The following is a 21049-nucleotide window of genomic DNA, read 5'->3' as shown; positions in this document are numbered from 1 at the left end:
GACTCTGTGTGACTGGCCCTGCCATCTGACGGGGGGCTGGAGACCTGGAGGGCACGGGCTGGGTGCTGAGCCCTCCTCAACTCTCACCCCTGGGGGCTGTGGCCCCAAGGGGCCCATGGCCAGGCCTGCCCCTGTGCACGACTGCCTCGGTCCCACACTGCAGAGGGCCCTCTTGCCATGGGAACTCCCACGCCTACTTGGGTTCTGGGTTCCATTCATGCCACGGCGCAGCGGCCCTGGAGGGCGGGGGGCAGGTGTCTCCTCCTCCAGGCAGGCCCTCTGGATGCTCGGAGAGCCAGGACCAGGACCAGCATTGGGCCTGTGAGACTAGTGTCCAGACTCGAGGCCAGTGCCGTGGGTGTCTCTCCAGCACCTGGGGACAGCGTGCAGCAAGGGAGGAAGGAGCACAGTCATTTGGTGGGGGGGCTGTTTTCCTGTTCGGTGTGCCTGGTCAGAAGCAGCCAATCCCCTCTGCTCCCACTGCACAGACGGGGAAACTGAAGCCCGAAGTGGCGGGGCTCTGGGGCCCACGGGGAGTCGGTGGCTGTGCAGAGCCTGAGCCCCAACCTCCTGGCCAGTGCACCCCTCGTCCCTGTGGGGCCTGGAACCACAGCATCCAAGAAGCTGGGAGCAGGGACCATGGAAGGCCACTCACCACCCTGAGCCCAGCTCCTCAGGTGTAAACTGGAAGTTAACCATCAGCCTCAAGTTCACAGATGAAAGAAGGAGGCTGTGGGGGCTAGGGGACTGGGGAGGGCAGTCAGGGTTCAGTGGGACAGAACCTCGTTGGGAAGATGGAGAATTTCTGGAAATGCACAGTGGTAATGACCTGTGAATGACCTACTGCCACGGAGTTACTTGAAATGGATAAATGGTGTTTCATGTTACATGAATTTATCAAGCACACACACATACGCGCGCACACACACACACACACACACACACGTTGGTCTGCCACCTACCACCATAAGCAACAGTGGGGGCTCCCTGAGTGCCCATTCCCTGCTTTAGAGATTCAGACACACACCCCTCCACAGCCTGCCACACCATGGTGCCCCAGGCCACTTGCTAGCTTGGGAGACAGGCCGGGGCTTGGCGGGGTCTGGTCCTGTGCCCACGGGTAGGGGCCGGGGATGCTGGGGAGGGCATTGAGTCCACAGGGTGGTTGGGTGCGCTGACCAGTCCTGGGCAAAACTCTGTGGCCAGTCATGGCCCAGCCCTGCTGGTCTCTCCTAGAGGGGCCAGGCTTCCCTGGCCCGGCTCCACCCCCTATAGCCAGCAGCCTCTCCCCTCAGCCAGCTGTCTCTCCCTGTAGGGCTTTGCCTCTGCTATTCCTTCTGCCAGGAAGGCTCTTCCCCACACATACTGTCCACCTCTGCTTGTCTCTTGTCCATCCCTGTCCATTCCCGGGCGTCCTCAAGCAGTGAGACTCTGCCCTGCCCATGACCCACATGTCCACATCCCAGGTGGCCATGACCCACGACAGCTCCCTCTTCCAGCTCTCTTTGTTCCCTGGGTTTACTCTGCTCCCCTGGGACAGGGGAGCTCAGTTGAGGGAGCATGTATGGAGTGCCTGCTGTATGCCCTGCACTGTCAGGGGGATACAGAGCAGCTCTGCTGAAGTCACCCGGCGGCACTCCAGTTCTGGTCCGAAGGCCCCCTCCCTATTTCCTTCTCCTTGATCTCAGCCCAAACTCCTTCCCTCCACACCTCTCCGCTATTTTCCACTTAAGCATTTTTGAAAAACGCCCACGCCTGTGGCTGCTTTTCAGGTCATGGAGCCCTGTGGGTGCCAGGGGGCCTTGGCCGGACTCTGGGCCCCATCTTGCCAATGAGACATCCCAGGGGATGAGACGTCCCAGGGGACGCAAATTGCCCTCAACTTGCTGAGGATTCCCATTTCTTGACTGCTTCCTAAAGACATGGTCCATTGTCATGTAAATTTCTAGGATGGGAGCTGTGGGGAACCCCAGTTTCCAGAATATACTCTGCCACAGACAGGAGAGGAGCCCCCACCCCAGAAAGGGTACTGTGTGAGCTCTTGCTGTGTGGACAGGACAAGCCCCAGGGAGAGCACAGACACCCTGGAGGCAGCCAGGCCAGGTCCTCCTGCCTTACGGACCACTTGGCAGTTTTGGCCAAAGGATTGGTCTGTGAAGCGTCAGGATGATACCGAGGTCCCCGCCTCCTGCCTGGGGCTACACGGAGCCGGCAGAATGAGAGTCCAGATGAGGATCCCAGTGGGCAGTGTGGAGGGAGAGGGGGCAGCTCGCACCGGGTCTGGAGGTGCCCCAGACACATGCAGTGGGAGCGGGGAGCTGGCCCGCCTTGAGCTGTCCCGCCCTGCTCTTGAACTCCGTGTTCCCATCCGGGAGTCAGGGCTGGCTGCCCTGATTCCAGGAACACCCAAGTCCTGGGCCCCCAACTCAGGGTGTGGGGGTCTGGGCTCTGTGGGTCAGCAGGAGGTCACCCAAAGGCCCGCCTGTCCATACCCCTCCACGTCCAGACTAATGTGAGGCCTGGACTGGGGTTTCCAGCACTGAGGAAAGGTCCTGCCCAGGACAGTAGTCCCCATATTAAGGGCTCCCCTAGAGGAGGCCTCGCCCACTCTGAGGCCGCTCCTCCCACAGTGCTCAGCCAATCCCCGGCGCTCAGTCCTGCTCATTTGCATGCCGCGTTTCCATTGGCTGAGGACACACAGGTTAGGATCTTGGTTACCTGATTGTAGGGACGGGCCGGGTATTGGGGGACCTGGCAGGGTGGAGAGGGGGCTACCTCTGGGGGAGACTGTCTGCCGGGCCATTTTGGGGAGCCTGAGGGATAAGGGCTGGGGCTCTGATGGGGGTGGGGGAGCAGGCTCTAGGCGGGGTCGGTGGGTACTGGGCTCAGGGTGACCTGCCTTAGCCTCAAGTCTGGGTCCCAAAGGGCCACCTGCTGCATAAGAACTCTGGTTATGGTGTGGGCTCTTCATTAAATCCTCCCACTCCTACCTATTACGATGACTCAGAGCAGGAAAGATACCTACCCAAGGTCACACAGCTAGGACACAGCAGCACAGCTGAGACCTCACTTCCAGTCTGGCTCCCACCGCAAGGCTGAGTCCTTCCCTCCAGGGAGGCCCTCTAGGGCCAATTCTTATTTTTAGCTGCCTTGTCTTGTCTCGGGGAGGGCTATATTTTGGCTTCCTTGCAAAGTGGTGACGACATTGATGATGGTTTTACGAGGACCCAGTCCCCTGGCTTTCACCTTAGATCTAGTGGCACCATGTTTGCGGCTCTGAGTTGCAAGGTGGTGGGCTCGCGGGTGTGTGCGTGTGTGTGAGCGCGTGTGCACAGGCTTTGTTCCTGGCATTTTGGTGGGTGAGATAAGAGGAAACAACAGAACCGCTGGGAGCGGCAGGCAGATAGATAACGTGATAGGGCTGCTTTACCACCAGGCCTATCTGCTCGTATCGCAGTTCCCTTTTCTTTCTTTCTGCTTGGGGGGCAGGGCGGAACACACCCCCACCCCACCCCTACACTGGGGCCTGAGCTGGGGGCCTCCCTCTCGGGCACACTCCCTCTGTATCTTTAACACACCCAGTGCCCAGGTCCGGAGCCCCCAGCTGGAAGGGGTGGGGGTCCCCAGGGTCAGTGTCAGCACAGAGGTGGGTGACAAATGCAGGGGAGCACCCGCTTTCAAGAGAGGACCCAGTTCGCTCTCACCAGCCACGCCAAAAGGGCCACGAGGAGGCTGACCCCCATTCTAGGATGAAGGCAGGAAGCCCAGAGAGATGACACGGCTGTGCTGTGCTGGGGTCGGGATCTGGAGAGTGGATACAGAGTTCCTTCCTTGAGAAGTCCTGCCAGCCCCGGGAGGGTACGGCTGGGTGGGCACGACTCCCAGCCCAGTGCTTGCAGGGCAGGCCTTAGTGTCTTCAGCCTTGTTTTTGTAGACGTAGAAACAGGCTCAGGACAGGGAACTGCCTATGAACACAGCGATGGGCAGGCGGATCCCCTCCCCATCCCCATGTTCTCTCTGGCCCTGGTGAAAGCAGAGGGTCCGAGGGGAGGACTGCTGGGCCCATGGGACAGACGTTCTGGAACCCCCGGGCTGCTGTTGAGAGCACCCCGGAAGGATGCTGGCAGGATAGAGGAGGAGGTGCCACCAGCAGGGACGCTTTGGGGACCCTGGCCCCTGCAGGCGCCCCAGGGAACTCCACGTCCGGCTGCATGGGACCCAGGATGCCCTCCCTACTTCTCTCCCTCTCCTCCCTCGAAGGCCGAGGAGGCTACAGTGCAATCCTGCCTGTCACACGGGTGAGGAAGCAGTGAGTCACCTGCCCATGACTCCCCCCCACCAACCCGGGGGCAGGGTTCAAACTCAGACAACCCCCCCAACTCTGGGCCCCCTCCCCCACACATGCATCCATTTTACTGGAAACAGCTGACTTCCTTTAGAATACTGAAACGAAATAAAACCCAATGACAAAAAGAAACCAACTTTGTCACCAAAGGAGCCTATTTTCTGAGGACAGATGAAATGACCCCCACATGTAAGCAGGAGCAGTCACCCCGTCGTCCCCCACCCACTCTTGGAAAGGACTGTGCAGCCCTCACCCTCTCTGTGCCTGGGCATTTTCCCCCAACTAGAGGGCAGTCCCCTTAGGGCAGGTGGAAGCCCACGGGTGCCAACACCCCGAGAACCTCCAGGATGGAGACCCAGGCCTTGACAAGGCCTCTACCTCAGGTCTCTACGGTTCCCTCCTCTGCTGTGTGATCTTGGCTGGGTTACAGAACCTCTCTGAGCCTTGAGTTCGCCAAGAAAAAAATGAGGTCGCTGGTGCCCCTGCAGGATGTCGGGAGGATGTTATAGGAGAACACGGGTCACGTCCAGGCCTGGCATGCAGCAAGCAGTGAGCGGAGCTGTCAGCTAACACGGGTTCCACTTGGATGGGAAGTGGGGAGCCCCTGACCCACCGAGCAATGTCACTGACTGTCCCTTCACGCCTCCTGCCTCTAGGATCTCATTTCTCAATAGTTGCTTAAAAAATAAATGCAAAGAGCAGGGAAGACGGCCAGCTGCCCTGCGCCTGCCAGGAGCTCCAGGCAGCCCCTCTGCGGGCTTTCTGAGTGGAGAGGGCGGGGTGCCTGGCCTCCTCTCCCCGCCCTGGCCCCTCCCCCACGGCTGCCGCACCTGTCCCTCAGCTGGAGGATTAGCCCCATGGCGGCCCTAATCGCGCTCATCGCACCATCAGCGCAGGATCTCGGATCAGCTGAAGGAGGCGGCTTTATCCAGACAGACGCGGAGATGGCACCTCAGCCCCACCTGGGCGCCAGCTGTCACACGTGGCGGCCGGCAGGCCTCTGAAGGCAGGGGAGAGAGACAGCTGCCCCGCTGGGTCCCTCAACATTTACGGGGCACCTACTGTATAACTAGGCACAGCCCGTTCCAGGGGTCGGGGAGAGACAGCAGAGACCCAGACAGGCAAATTTCCCACATTCTCACCCCACACCTGGCCCACCAGACGGAGGAGGACACTGAGGCCCAGAGATCCGTCCCAGGGGTTGGCGCCAGGCGGCCGGTCCGGACGCCCAGTTCTGGCAAGGAGCTGGTGAGGGCCCTGTACCCGTGAGGGCGCCCCTTGGCCCTCACGCCCCCCAACCCCACTCCTGCTATCCTGGCCCCGGGACACTGTTTTCACACAGAGGCCTGGGAGGTGCAGGCCGGACATGCCAAGGTTCATGGCCCGCTGGGGCGCCAGGAGAGGCCAAGAGAGATGGCTCCCACCCTGCCCACCCTCCTCCCTACCTTCTTTTTCAAAAACATAATTTATCTGTGTATTATCAAGAAATCCAGACACTTTAATCAGTGAGCTATGAAGTCAGAATTTCCATTCTTATCTGCGGGAGGAGTGGAAATGGAGGAGATAGCGCGGAGGGATCGCTGGTGGGGAATGTTAATGGGTGGAGAGGCTGGGCTATTGGCCACCGAGACGCCATATCTCCCCCATTATCAAGGCCGTATCTCCCCAACCATCTCGGCGCGGTAATGGGGCCAGTTCAACTTTCCGAGTTATCACAGGAGCTGAAACCTGCGCCCGCCAGAGGCCTGGACCAGGAGACAGTTCGGGCAGACCAGGCCCGGGCCGGCAAAGCCGGGATGGAGAGGAGGGCCTGGCTGGGGCCCCCCGGGGAGCCCTGACCATCAAGGCCCCCGCAGTGAGCAAGGGGGTTCCTCTGCTCTCTGGGAAAATGTCCAGTTTTGGTGGAACGAACATAGACATCCTGTGCAGGAGGGGAAACTGAGGCAGAAGGCCACCTCAGGGTCCCAGTGGGGCTGGGTGGCCTCAGCCTTCCCAAGCCACACCAGGCCTATGACATGAAAAGGGTGGGTGTGTGGAGGCATGGCAGGGGGGAGGGGGTGCGAGCAGCCTGCCCTCCTGCCTGTGGCCCTCAGGGTCTCCACCCTACCCCCAAAGCCTTCTCCAGGTCCCCAGCCCCAGGAGCAGGAAGCATCAGTAATAAAACAGCCCTGGTGGGCTCTGCCCCTGCCAGTCCTGACCTGGGGTTCGGGGTATGCTCAGCATGGCCCTAAAATGTTGAGGACTTGCCACCTGCCTGCAGGTCCCGACATGGGACACCCTGGGGGATGGGGCACCAGGGCTCATAAACAGAACACCTCTGCCCATTCAGAAGCAGGGGTCCCCACAGCCACTCACTCCTTGGGGAGCACTACAGCTGAGGTGTGGAGCAAGGGGCTCACCCGGGGGCCCTGTGTGACTGGCAACTGCCCCAGGCGGGCTCAGTCATCAGATGCCAGTGCAGCCCTGGCTCTGGTCTCCCTCCTGCAGCTGGGGGATGGGCTGTGGCCTCTCTGGCCCGGGAGGGGAAGGGACTGGCCCAAGGTCACAGAGCCAGCAAGGAGACCACAGCTAGATGCTCTCTGTAACTGCAGGAAGGCCTCGGTTTCCTGGACTTGAACACAGTGGCACCATGCCCAGCAGGGACAGCGCTGGACTGGGACACCACGACTGTCACCATCCTCTGCTCCCTCCAGGGTGGGAAACTCGAGCTACCTTCTGGAGTATGACCTTTCAACTCTCTAAGCCTCAGTTTCCCCTCTGAGCACTGAGCTAACTGCTGAGCCCAGGTTGTGAGCTAACGGCTCCAAGAGTTGGGCACCCAGCAGGGGCTTAATAGGTGCTCAGCTAACACCTGCTGTCATGGCCAATGCCCACACTGTCACTGGTCTCAGGATGAGCTCGGGGCCCCAGTGAGCGGGGGTCACACGAGGAGGCTGTGGCTTTCTCTCTCATTGCACGGGGCCGAGTGCCTGATGCCAGGGCTGCCTGAAGAATAGAAGGGGGCTGAGAAAGCAGCAGTGCCCTCGATGAACCTTTGGGAGCCCATGAGGGCCTATTCCAGTCGCGCGCCCTCGGGCAGTTCTTCCCTGTTGCCCACCGCAGGACGGAGCTGAGACCCCATCTGGTGGCCCCTCTCGCTCCTGCTCCCAGGGACTCCCAGGACTCCACTCCTGCTGCATATTTCAGGGTGGAGACAAGGGAGACTAACGCAGGAGGCTGCAGCAGGTGCACGTGGCAGGTCAGGAAAGCCGGACAGCTTCAAGTGAGACGCCAAGAGGAACTGGCAGGAAGCAGGGCAAGGGAGGTCGGGGGATGTCGTCCCCCTCTTCATTTTAACTCTGCCAAATGACACAGACGACGCAGGGGCTCTGGCCCAGGCTGGACCTCTGCTGTGGGGTCTTGCCAGCCTCACTGCCCTGTGAGCTCAGTATCACGGTTCTACTGAAACCTTGCAGGGGAACCGAGGCTTGGGGCGGGGGCTGGGCATGCACCCAGCCCAGCATCTCCACGACATCCCCGCGCTGCAGAGGTGGAGACTGAGGCTCAGGAAGGCAGCATGATGTCTGCAGACCTGCAGAGCCTAAGAGCCCCGCCCCCAGGGTGTTCCTGCTGCCACCCACCACCCACATGCAGAGCCCCCACCGTGGCTGGCTCCTCCTGCCCAGGTGCAACACACTCCCCAGTTCTGGGGGTCCCCAGAGCTGGCGTGGGGTTACACAGACTGCCCCTCTGATCCCCTTTCCACATCGTTCATGTCGTGTGTGACCCTGGTGCAACCACCCACCCTCGCTGATCCTCCATTTTCTGGTGCAAAATGGTTTGAGAACCCCAGCTGAGTCTGGCTGGCTAGGTCTCTGTCCCTGGACCAGCCTGGGGACCTGGGCCAGGGCTGAGCTCCAACTGTGTGGGGCTCACGGAAGCTCACATCACACCCATCACCTCTTTCACGGGAGCAGAAACCGTGGCTCCCCGGCCAGCAGGCCCAGGAGAGGCAGAATGGAGGGACAGAAGGGGAGGGGAGGGGCCTGCCTATCTGCCCGGCTCTGGCCCAAGGTCAGCCACCACATTCCTGCCCCAGCGGGTGCTGCCTTCTCCCAAACAGGAGACCAGAGGAGGGGGGAGGCGGGGCTGGGCCAGGAGGACCTAGGACAACTCAGGAGGGCAGGGCGGGTGGCTGGGGGCTGCGTGGGGACTGTCCAGAGAAACCTGGGCCCACTTCTGGGGTCCACAGACCCCAGCTCCTGGGTCACAAGGTCTTGAGCATGTCACTGCCTCCCAGAGCCTTAGTTTTCTTGCCTGTAAGATGGGTCAATCCATAAGGCTGATGATTGTTAACAGCAGGTAAGATACCTGCGCTGGAAAGGGACTGAGGGGGCCTGAACCAGCCCTGTCCTGCAGTCAGGGGACGTGGCCCATGGCTCACCCCCAATGCAAAAAGTGATACATGAAGGAAAAGAAGGCAGGAGGCAGGACTCTGTGTGACATGTCCAGCCCTGGGGAATTCTGGCAAAATATCAGCAGCGCAGCCACCAGCTCCCAAGGCTGCCCCGTCCACCCGGGACATGACCCCGGACAGCACTTTACATTTTGCATCTGGGATCTCACGGACCCCACGTACAGTCCCCAGGAGAGGGTGATCTTATGAAGCTCCCACTTGAAAAGCAGAAACTGAGGCAGGAGACAGGCCCCTGCCCACAGGGTCACAGCAAGGCCACGACTCAAGCCATGTGGCAGCCCACGCAGAGTCAAGGGCTGGCTGGTGGCCTGGATCTCAGAGTACCCATGCCCTGCTGCGGGGCACTGGGTGGGGTGGGGTAGAGATGGAACCCCTGGGACCCGGAGCAAAAGGGTCCTGTCCTCAGCCCGCATGGTGGCCTCAGGGACGACTCGGGTGGGTGGCAGCAATATGCCACCCAGCAACAACAGCCCCCCTCTGATGTGGGAGCCTGCTCATCGCCTTTGTGTCCCAGCCCCGCAAGAGCACATTCACACTCCTTCCACAGATAAGAAAACACAAGATGCCTTCTGAGGTCCCTGGGCTGGCGGCTGTGATGCCGGAGCTGAAGGCAGATCCACAGGGCTGGAATGGAAAGTTGGGGAGCGGGGCAGGACTCAAGGCCCAGCCTCTTGCCATCTTCATCGGGGCACTGGACTGGGATATTCCCATTGAACCAGGAGGCAAACTGAGGCAAAGGTGGGACACCACACTGATGCTTCGGTACCTTCGGCAAGGCCCTGTTCATTCCAGGCCTCCAGCTCCTCATCTGTGAAGCAGGTACAGGGACGCAGGAGGCCCTAGGGTCCTCTCATTTCGCTACCCAATTCCACAGCCCTTCAACTCTGGGCTGGCTTGGTCCAAATCCATCCAGAGCTCAGGCAGGGAGGGGAAGAGGAGGTGGGGGAGAGGGGGAGGGGGGTGGGGGAGAGAGGAATGTTGTTGCCAACTGCCTAATGCAGCCCTTCTTCTCTGATGGTGAAACCTCAGCTCAGAGAGGGCAAGTGATGCCAGGTTTGTACAGCCTGGGCGCTTGCTTGGCAAGCTGTCATTGGAATGGCCGGAGGGAAAGACTAGCCACGAAGAGGAGTGATGGGAGTGCAGGAGGTTGCGGTGCCCACTTCCTGGACAGGGTCCTTGTATGTGTTTTACTCTCTGGAGACAGTTTGGGGAAAGAGATTTGTCCCTCACTGATAAACTGGAAACCACAGACCTGACTTGACCAATGGACCACAAAGATATCTTGGAGAAGGGGGATGAGGATGCTGGCAGCTGTCTGAGGTGATGTGTATTTCATGTCGATGCCCAGGGACCACCGGTGTTGTCATCCCTATTGTGCAGACGGGGAAACTGAGGCCGAAAGGGGGTAAAAGGAGAAGCCAGAGAGAAACCCTCCAGGTCTTGGCTTGAGCCCAGGCCCCAGTGAGTGGTCAGCCCTGATGGGGGCTGGCCCTCCCCTCCTCACAGGACCACACACCCTGCAGCTGGGAGGAGCTGAGTCCTTACACGTGGGGCCACCTGCCTTCCGTTGCCACAGTCAAGGACATGCAGGCCCACTTGGCAGGTGTTGGCCTTCACTTCTGCAACCCTCCTGGGGCCAGGTCACTCCTGCCAGAGTAGGGAACAGTGGGCAAGGTCCAGAGAGCGAATATGTGATGGTGGCCTCAGTCTCCCCTTCTGTGAAATGGGGACAGGGCTGTTGCAGGAAGGGGGAGCAGGACCAGGACAACCAATAGGATGGTGGCTGGTGGGCAGGAGCCAGCCAGGCGCCCAAGCGCTGCCCGGCCGGCCTTCATGCGGGGCCAGGCCTGGGTCTATTTGGGGGGGGGGGGTGGTGGCGATACCCATCAGCGAGGCAACAACTGCCTCCAGGAGGAGGCCTGTCGATGGCAGATAGGCTGCCAGGAGTATTATTCACGAGCCCGTCAAGCCCCAGGAACGTCTGGTTGGCATAGAAACAGGAGATAAGGGGTACAATTAATGGCATCGTGTTCCCTCCTCCTTTCTTCCCCAACTGACCCATTTAAATCCCTGGCGGTGCTGGTGCCATGCTGGGCTCCCAGTGACCTCTGGGGAGGGGCTGGTCAGGTGGGCGGGATGAGACCAGGGCTCAGGCCCTCGGCAGGGTTGGCTAAAGCCTCCTGGGAGCCCACTCCTGTCAACGTGAACATCTCAGGAAGGAGCTGGAGACTTGGCAAGGGCAGGGCTGGGGAAAGACTGCTGGGCACCTCTATTCCCAGGGGCCCATTGCACAGCTGTGGAGACTGAGGCTGGGAAGCCCAGAGGCAGACAGAAGTGAGGAACTGTGGTTCCTCACTCCTCTGAGCAGTGTGCTGCTCAGAGCAGGGCCTCACTGCCAGCCTTCCAACCCCAGCTGCCATTTCCTTGGGTGAGAACTTCTCTGCACTTTGGTTTCCCCATGAGGTAAACAGTAAGAACGGGACCCGCCCGAAGACACTGTGTAGCCTGGCGCAGAGCGAGTAGTAGCTACTACTGGTATTACTGTTACTGCCTAATGAGCAAAAGAGCTGTCTTCCCTCAGACCCAGGGATGCAGGAAAACCAAGAACCACTTGGAGCCAGTGTGAAGGCCCAACCTTAGGGCCTGCAAGCCCAGCCCAGGTCGCAGCCCACCAGCTGGGGCTCCAGTCCGGGGCAGCTGTGTAGCCAAAGCCCCCTCTCTCCCTGCTTCTTGGCCATCATGGTGCGGTGGTGGGCGTTGCAAGGTGGCCCCCAGAACCAGGCGACTCCCTCGGCCTCCCACACCTGGAGGGAATGTGCATGGCTCTGTGAAGATGATCCCTCTTAAGTTCCTAAAAACTCAGATAAGGGACCACCTCAGCCCCTTCCGGCCCCACCCAGGCTCTCCCTGGAACTGGCTCAGCCAGAAGACTCTGACAGCCCCCAGGTGGGCGTTGGGCTGCTAGGGAGAGCGGGTAGGTACCTTAAAGCTTGGAGTGAATGAGTCATCCTGTGGCCACCAATAATTTGCTTAATCAAACTCTGAGAATGTGTGAAAAACACCCCCACCTGCGATGGAGTGGCTGCTGGGCATGGACTGGCTGCTGGGGCACGGACCGGCTGCTGGGGCACGGACCGGCTGCTGGGCATGGACCAGCTGCTGGGGCATGGACTGGCTGCTAGGCATGGACCGGCTGCTGGGGCATGGACTGGCTGCTGGGGCATGGACCGGCAGGGCTTATTCTGGGAGCCCCTTGCTTGTCTGTCCTCGGTTTCCACTCACCATCTGGAATCATGGCCCCCGGGGGCCGTACCACTGCAAAGGGGCTCAGCACCCCTAGTCTGACCTGGGGGCTTTCCATGTCTCCACTGTTCAGAGCTGGGAACTGAAGCTAGCCCATTGTCCCTGGAGGCACCCCCATGCTGGGCTCTTTCCTGACCCCTGCTGGAGGTCCCCCCTTGCAGGCAGAGCCCCATCTGCCCCCTCCCCCATTTCCCACACTGCTCACCCTCTGCCTCTGGTTAGCTTACCCCACCTCTGGCTCCCAGGGCAGTGACTGTGACCAGTGCTTGCATACAGCAAGTGCTCAATCAAGACCTGCTGAATGAATCAAGGCAGATCCGAGTAGACCTTCCCTTCTGATTTTCAGGACCCGCTCAAAAAAAAACTAGTACACTGGGCTCCCCCCAACCTCAACCCGGCAGTGGAAGCCACTTTGATTCTTTTTTCAAAACAAAAAAAAACTGTAAGCAGGTTATATACCTACCACTTGCTAGGAAGACCCCCAACCCCAACGTGACTCAAGGGGGAAAACATCCTCTCTCCTTCCGCCTCTGACTGTATCTCACACCATCTAATAGGAATCAGGGTTGGGTGTCCCCCACCTCCTGGCCGCTGCAAAGTCAGTTTTCTTTCATTTTGACGGACTGTACCACCCGCAGGGGGAGGATCAACTTCTTGGCAATGAAGTGTGTTTGGGATGAAAACTCGCCCAAACGGACCCAGACACGCATGCCCCTCCACCCCTCCCTGGCCTTCGGAGGACCCCACTGGCCCCAGCCGCGCCGCCCCCGCGCTGTTGTTGCCTCCAACCCTGCCGGGCCTGGTGGCCGTAGATAAGGCCTCTTATCGCTGTTGGAGATCGCCATCCGGCCGACCGGCCCGGCGCTTATCTGAGCTCCCATCGACCCGGGCGGGAGGAAACCTCGGCGGGCCGGGGGCGCCGGGGGTCCCTAGCTGCTCTCCTCCCTGTGTTCTCCGCCAGCGCGGCCCGGCCTATCGTCACAGCCATCTGGCCGGCCAAGGCCGCGCTCCCGCCTCGCCCTCCCCCGCTCCCACGTTTGAAGTTAATAAATGGGAGCGCCTATCGCCTCCGCCATCGGTTGTGCGCCTTATCAGCGCGGCACATCTATCTGCGCGCGGAACAAAAGGCGTACATAGGCGCGGGCAGCTGCGCCCCGGCTTTGGTGGGGGCACGGGGGCGGCGCCCCAAGAGCCGCCACCCCCCCCCCCACTCGCGGCCTGGTCGCAGGTGAGGCCAGTGGAGCGGGCACACAGCTGCGAGAGCCTGTACGCACAGCCCCGGGCAGAGGGCGGGCGTGCGGGCGCCGCCGCTTGGTGACAATCAGCGCTCGCATCTTAACGCGCCTAGATCTGCCGGGGGTGGAGGCGCCCCGGGCCGCAGGCTGAAGGGACGGTTCCCCAGCTCCACCTCCCAGGGTCGGCTCCCTCCCTAGCCTGGTTCCCGGGCGCACTGAAAGTGGACAGCAGGGCTCGCCCTCCCACCCACTTTGGTCTCTGTCCACAACGCGCTCCGCTCAGTCCACCCAGCCGAGCCCGGGCACTCGCCCCGCTCTGGGCCTTATCGGCGCTGGCATCGGCTCCCAACCTGCAATCTCCCTGCCTGCGTTATCTGCATTTCTCATCACGCTGAAACACAGACACACGCACACACGAGAACAGACCCAACAGAGGCACACAGGGGAGGAGGGGAAAAAGAAACCAGAGAACCAGCGCAGATCGGGACCTGTGGGTGGTTTTAATACTTGAGTTGACTTGATAGAAGGCGACTTTCGGAAAACAGTCCCGCTTACACGCTGAGGAGTCAGGTTACGGGAACCCGGATTCACGCTTGCCTTCCCCCTCTATGGGATCTGATCTGGGGACTAGACACTCCCCCCCAGGAGCACTCACAAGGGGTCTTGAAGGCAGAGCTCATGTGGACAGAAGAGACAGTGCTCAGGAGCATGGGGCTGGCCACCTCTTTGCCTCTTGGGCAGCCCCAACGACTTGCCGGTCTGGCCCGGGATATGTAACCCAGGTAGAAAGCCTTGAGCCCTGGCCCTGGCTGCAGAGGCGTGAAGTTATTATTGGCGTGGGGTAGGGATTCGTGCTTCCTGTGCACCGCCCTCTTTCAGCCCAGTGGCCCCAAGAGTTTAGGGCACTCTTATCGCTGGGGTAGGGGGTTGGGGGCTGGGCATCAGCAGTGACTGCCTGGCCCCCCTGGGGAATGGCCTTTGGTCCAGATGGGGGAGAAACTTGGACGCGTGGCCCAGGACTGAGTCCTGGGAGACCCCTCCCTGAAGGAGCAGCCCCTTGGATAGAAGGTGTGTGACCGCAAGCCTAGGAGCGCAAAAGCCCCTGTGGTTCTGGCTGGGACACAGGGAGAAGGCCTCCAGGAGGCTGTCCCCGGCAGGGAAAGCTGGAGTTGGAGACCCGGGAGACAGGGCCGGAGCCCAGCTCATGGGCTGTGGTAGCAGCACCCCTGCCCCCCGCAGCCAGGAGGTTCTGTGACCAGAAGGCATGGTGGTGGGCACCCGCGGGTCTCTGTCACTTGGCCTGCACTTCCACACGCCCTAGGTGCCCCTTCTCCCTCTCAGGTCTCTCTTTCTCCCTCTAGATACAAAGCCTGGGAGAGTCAACCGCGCGAGATAAGATCACAATTTCAGCCCGTCCCGACAGAGCGATCTTATCAGGATAGGACTTGCAGAATGGAATATTTTAAACTTTATCTGAGCCCAGATCGGGGCCGCCTTATCGCTGCACCATCTCTGGGATGCGGGGGAGGGGCAGGGCGCGAGGTGGCCGCGCCCCCAGCCACCCCGTTGCGGCCCTCTGGGCGGACACCCCTCCAGGCCGGACCCCCGATGCTGGAGCCCAGACGCGGGGGCCCGGCCCGCCGGCAGAGATTAGATTACGGCGCGCTTGGCACACAGCGCGGGGGGCGCGGCGCGGGGTGAAGGTCGCGGGCGCCACGGGCAGAGCGGGGCGGGCCGGGGAACGGGTAGTGGGGGCGGCGGGGGTCGGGGCCGGCGGGCAAAGTTTGACTCACGCTTGATCTGCCGGGGGTTGCTCTGTTTCCTCCTGGACATGTCTCCGGCGCCGCGCGCCCTCCCGGCGGCCGCCTCTAGCCCCTGGTGGGCGGCGGCGGGCGGCGGGGGCGCGGCGGGGCCGCGGGGCGGCTCATGCCCCCGGCCCCTCGGCTCCACGGCCGCCCCGGCCCGCGCCCCCAGCCCGCCGCGTCCGGCCAGGCGTCGCTGAGGAGGCCGGAGTCTAGTCCCTGCTGTACGGCCGCGCAGACCGCCGGGGGCGGCGGGCGGCGGGCTGCTGTCGGCTTCTCCGCTCCCGCGCAGACGCCGCCGCCGCCGCCGCCGCCGCCGCCGCCGCCGCTCCGCTCTTCTCAATGGAACCTGCGGGTAGCGCGCGGCGGACCTGGCGGCCTCTGCCAGGGCGCTCGGGGCGTGGGGGCGGGGCGTGCGCGTCACGGCGCCGCGCCTCCGGGCCCGCCCCGCCTCTGGCCCCGCCCCGTCGCCGAGTCCGGCCCTTATCTCCGCCCGTCGCCCCGCCTCCTGACCCTCCTCTGGCTCCGGCCCCGCCTTCATCCCCGCCCCCAGAGCCGCGCTCCGCTCCCCCAGCGCAGCGCGCGCAAGCCCCCGGGCGGTCTTGCTTCCTCGCGGCCTTGGCCTCTCCCCGCCTCGGTTGGCCCCGCCCCGACACCCTGGCTCGCCCTCTTGCTTCCTCGCTGAAATGGTCCCGCCCCGCCTTCTGGCCCCGCCCCCAGGGAGCTGGCCCCGGCCCTGGGTGAACCTGTGGCCTCCTCCACACCTCTTTTGGCCCTGCTGCTTTGTCCCCAGGCCTGGCTCAGACTCTGCGACCCAATACACTCCGCCGCTCCGGATCACCGCGCCCGACCGGGCTCAAGCTCTCTCTAGACCCGCCCCCCGATGCCAGCCCCACCCCAAGCCTGACCTGACCTGGTTCGGCCCCTAAACTCCGAGGCTCCGCCCAGAGCACACCCCAAAGCCTGGGCTCCGCTCACCGCTCCATCACTCCGCCCCGCTGCTCTATAATTCCGCCTTCAGGGCCTCTGACCCGCCCAAACTCCTAGGCTCTGCGACCACCCTCCTCGGCCCGCCGGGTAGGGGACAATGAGGGCCGGGTCAAGCAGCCCGAGGCCTTGACGTCCCACATTGCCTGGGACCAGATTTGGGGTGTGGAGCCGGCTCTGGCACGGTGGGAATTCCGCCCAAGACTGGTGGAAGCAGCATCCGAGGGGTTCGCCACCTCCGGTGACCATAGCCCCAGATGGAGAGCGAGGGACTTCGGACCCTCCTCCCTTGGACTCAGATCTGGCTGGAAATCCGGGAGGCCGCAGAATCCAGCGGCCTGTGCTTGCTCCCCGCCCCCTCGCATCAGCCCCCAGGCGTTGCCCCTCTGGGTCTCTCCTTCCCAGGCCGTGCCTTTCCAGGACGCCCCTGCTGGAGGCCCAGGAAGTAGAAAGGAGCGAGGTTCCCACGGTCAGTACTGCCTGTTCCAGCCGTGGACACGGAGGCCAGCCCTTCTGTCCTTTGGAATATGTTCATGGGATCCCAGAGGCCCCCCACTTTCCAGGAGGCTCAAGGTCACACAGCATCAGAGTCGTCCCTGGGAGCTCAACTGTATTCCTTTAATATTCTTGGCCTGCATTTGGTGCCTGCCCTCACCCCACCGTCCCCAACCCCATATTCGCAAGAAATAGGAAGTTAGCAGGGGCCAGAGGCTAAGGGCAAGAGCTTTGCAAACAGGGTGTCTGGATGCCTGTCTGCAAAGCTGGACTCACCCACCTGATGGCAGGTGATCCTCACAGTGATGTGTGGGGGCTGGCTGGGTGCTGAGCACTCTGCCCTGAGACCCCCTCATTCTGTCTGACTCCTGTTGCCTTTGCCCTTCCCCATAGAAGACAAACAATTCGCCCCCAGGACCTGGGCACTCTCCCCTGCTGCTACTGCTCTCAGGAGAGCAGGAGGTTGGCAGGTGGGGCATAAGGTTGAGGTCCCCCCAGGATAAGCCACTGCCCCTGGACAGGCCAGAACACTGAGGCCAGGAGGCCAAGAGACCTGGCTGGAGTCATGAGCTTGCCCACTCTTCCCACTCCCTGCCCAGAGCCAATGGGTACAGCCTTCCTGCAGCTGCCATGGTGCTGTACCCCTTCTCTGCGGAGTATGCGGCCCATAATTGACTGGTTCACTCAGCCCAGGGCTCCCACTATGTCTGTCAATGAGACAAGGGACTCCACCTGTCTGGGTTTCCCATTGGGCCTGCTGCCTTCCCAAAGTGGGGAGCCTCTTTACAGTATGGGCACCTGGCAGACAGAGGGATCCCTGGAAGAGGTGGCCACGAACTGGACCTCTGCCAGGTTTGAGGCTCCATGCACAGCAAGTGGCACCCAGGTTGCTACCACTGCTGGAGTGGCTGGAGGTCTGTGTGGAGGAGGGTTCTGAGGGTCAGCAAGAGCAGAAGAACCAGGACCAGTTAGTGATGCCTGATCCCTGCGGGGGTGGGGGTGGGGCGTCCCTTGTGGCTCAGTGGTAAAGAATCTGCCTGCAATGCAGGAGACTGTTCGATCCCTCAATGGGGAAGATCCCCTGGAGGAGGGAATGGCAATCCACTCCAGTATTCTTGTCTAGAGAATCCCATGGTTAAGAGGAGTCTGGCAGGCTACAGTCCACGGGGTTGCAGAGAGTCAGACATGACTGAGTACGCATGTTGAGGGTGAGGGGAGAGAGGGCTGGCAGCACTTCAGGCTACTTTAGGCTCCCGAGACCCCCATTGCCTAGGGACTTAGGGGCAGGGGCAGGTCAGAAACAGAACCTGCTGACCAGGACCCATTTCATAATTCTCAGGGCTCAGTGGAAAGTGAAAATGTGGAGCCCCTTGTTCAAAAATCAAACATTTTCATGCAGCCTCAGAGGAACCTTAAACCAAGGGTAGGGTTCCATGCACCTGTGCCGGTCACCTACCTGTGAAACGCCATGACAGCCTTGACTCAGGCCCGCACCAGGGAACTTTGCTTCCATGCTCTGCCCCCTCTGTCTGCCTTGCAAGGGCTGTTATTCTCACTACTGCAAAGATAATGACACTGCAGGTTGCTTGTGACCAATGGCGGGGTCACTGGACCTCACTCAGACAGGCCATGACACCCTCCACAGAGCTCTATTGATCACGACAATAAACTGAGGAAAGAGGAGCAAGGAATGCTGAAGAAAGGAAGGCCTGGCTTAGCACAGAGCAGAAGTCACCACCTTTGCCTGGGGAAGTCAAAGAAGGCTGACTGGAGGAGGCGTCATCTCTGTGGGGTTCAGCAGGAGTCCCTGATCAGAGTGGAGAGGGGCTGCCTCGGGGTCCTACCGGCCACCTGCATTCCTTGTTGGGAGTGTCACGATTCACATCCAAACATCACTGGTGGAGGTCCACCTGGATGTTCGCAACACCCTTCCCTGGAGCTGGGAAGGGCTCGGCGTGGAGCTCAGCTGCCCCGACCACAGCCTGGCTGTTTCCTGCTTTGCTGGATTTCAAGCCCAATAATAGCCTGTAGGCCCTGGAGAAGGTTCCAAGGGTATCTGGGCCCAGGAAAGGCTCTTGGGGACAGCTCTGGGTGCCCACACTAGGGCCATATCATTATCAGCATCACTAACCTTTCCCTGGTCCTTTTTGGGGCCGGTTCGTGGTCTCTCATGGCATCCTGTCCTAGCAACCATCTGGTGGTCCCCTTGGCAGGAAGTGGCAGGGCTGGGCCTAGGATACAGCATCAAGGCTGTCATGGTGATAATGACATTGAGGCTCAGAGTGACCCTACAGCTCGGAAATGGTCATGATTCCTGTATCCCGGGCAGTCGCAGGGCAGAGCTCACGTTCTTAACCCTGGCTGGGCCCTGGGAGAACAAGGTTCAAATCTTGGCTCTGCCACATAGGAGGCCATGACCCTGAGCAAGTCCTTAAGCTGTCAGGCTCTTGGTTTCCTCATCTGTCAGTGGGGTGGGCAGGACCCTCTAGTCTCGATGCTGCTGTGGCTCCAGGCTCACGTCTGCTCCACCTCTGCTTTGTGCGCTGGCGGTCTGGGGGCCTGCTGATGGGCTTGCTCTGTGCTGCCCTGTCCCAGGGGGACTGCCCGGGAGCGGGCAGTGGCTGTGGGTGGGGAGAGGGCTGATTGTGGCACTTCCCACATAGCAGGCTCTGTACTGGTTGTTAGGTGATGACCAAGGGAGCCACAGAATGCTCTAGAAACTTAAGCTGGACACTGAAGGATGAAGATGACTCAGGAAAGAGTGGTGGGAGAAAGGCATTCTCAGCTTAGGGAGGAGCAGGGGCAAAGGCTCAGAAGGGCTGGACAGGCTGGGAGGAGTGTGTCCCTAGCCCAGGCCAGGTGAGGGGCTCTGCCTGCCAGGCTGCACTGGAAGTCCTCTTTCTGCCTCACTGTCCCCACCAGTGTCCCTGACCGCACCTCCTTATAGCCCTAAGAGGCCCCTTGGGGACTCTGCCATCATCCCCACCCAGCTCCAAGCCTCCCTCACCCACCAGCCTGACTGCTGCTGGCCCCACAGCCACCCCTGCCCCACTGCAGGGTGAAGCCAGTGGGACCTCCCCAAAGCAACTGCGATAATCTCAGCCCTCCCTCCTTAGTCCTCCTCTGAACCTCCCTGAACAGGTCCAGGCGTCCTGCGGCCCCACACGCTGTTCCTGCCACTAGACGCACCCTTCCCTCCCACTGCCCACCCACTTTCCCTCCCTCGGGGAGGCCCTGATTGCTTCCGGCCCCTCTCTGGTCCAGCCTGCAGGGCCCAGGGTGCCTTTTCTGCAGTTCTCAGCACTCTGTTGCCTCACATGTGGGGTGAGGGCAGAGAGCTGCAGAGGGTTCCTCAGTGCCAGGCCTTGCGCCAAGCACTGTCTGAAGAAGGGACTCTTAGAATTCCTATTTGCCAGACAAGAGGCTCAGAGAAGTGAAGTCACCCCCACCCCACCTGCCACACAGCAGGTGAGCAGCAGAGCCTCCCTTGGAGATCCACAGCTGCTGCTCCAGCATGGCCCCTGGTGGCTGCCCTGTGGGGAAGGGGGCCCAGGACTTGCTCCCCCACCGCCCGTCAGCCCCAGGCCCTGGAGCCCTGGGCAGTCATGCCAGGGGCCCACGCCAACACTTGTCAACACTGGCTCTGTGAAGGGTTTAATTAACTTCTTGTTTCAAGGGGGGGATAATGAGTTTTAAGCAACACGTGATACCACAAGGAGGTCACACAGCAGCGAGGATGTCAAAATAAATTAAGCTAGGGATCAGAGGCGGTCTGCAGAACGGGCAGGGGAGGAGCCGGGCAACGCAAGGGACAGCTGGATGCCACCCTGAGGTGTCGGGGGCAGGCTGCTGCGGGGGGCTGGGCTGGCTCTGGCCTGGGGGATGGGCTCAGGTGTTCCCTGTCTGAGGGGAGCAGAGGGCGGGACTCAGCTGGTCCCCTCTGGGCTCAGTGAGACTCTCTGAAACAGCATCTCTAACAAGCCACGCCCTCTGAGGCCCCGGGACACATGGGTTCTGCCTGGACACTGTCCTGAGGGGTTAGTGACCCACCCCTTCATGCAGCTGCCCAGGTGTGGCCTATTTACCAGCCTGTGCAGACAGGAAATGTTATCTGGACATTTCCGAAGGAAGAGAGTAGGGTTCAGGAAGCTCACACTTCCCCGTCCGCCCCTTCCTTCTCCCTCCCGCTTCCTCCCACTCCAGCACTGGCGGTACAACCGTGGACAGCACACAGAGTCCAGCGGCCGGGCAGCAGCCAGGATCAGTGAGTGGGCCGTGGGCACCCCAGGGCAAACATGCGGCCTCGGGCCTGGGCACTGGGGTGCAGCTGTCATCTTAGCAGGTGGTTAGGAAGGCCGAAGATAGGAGGTGCCATCTGAGTAAAGCCCCGAAGGAGGAGAGGGAGGGAGCCAAGTGGACGGCGTGG

At 61.3% G+C, this 21049-nt stretch overlaps 1 protein-coding gene across 2 annotated transcripts in view; it reads right to left on the bottom strand.

Moving 5' to 3' along the window:
* The window catches only part of ZFPM1 (zinc finger protein, FOG family member 1), a 62265-nt gene extending 46151 nt beyond the window's left edge, over positions 1–16114 (bottom strand). The window contains exon 1 of one of the 2 annotated variants that reach the window (XM_061386973.1): positions 15133–16114. In XM_061386973.1, the coding sequence (XP_061242957.1) occupies positions 15133–15682 (550 nt within the window). In that variant the 5' untranslated portion in view covers positions 15683–16114. The remainder of the gene's footprint in view (positions 1–15132) is intronic. The other variant, XM_061386972.1, reaches the window with a different exon arrangement.
* Positions 16115–21049: the final 4935 nt, after the last annotated feature.

The sequence above is a fragment of the Bos javanicus genome, chromosome 18, assembly GCF_032452875.1.
Source record: "Bos javanicus breed banteng chromosome 18, ARS-OSU_banteng_1.0, whole genome shotgun sequence".
NCBI lineage: Eukaryota > Metazoa > Chordata > Mammalia > Artiodactyla > Bovidae > Bos > Bos javanicus.
Note: the sequence above shows the minus strand (reverse complement) of the source record. Positions and strands in the feature narration are given on the sequence as shown.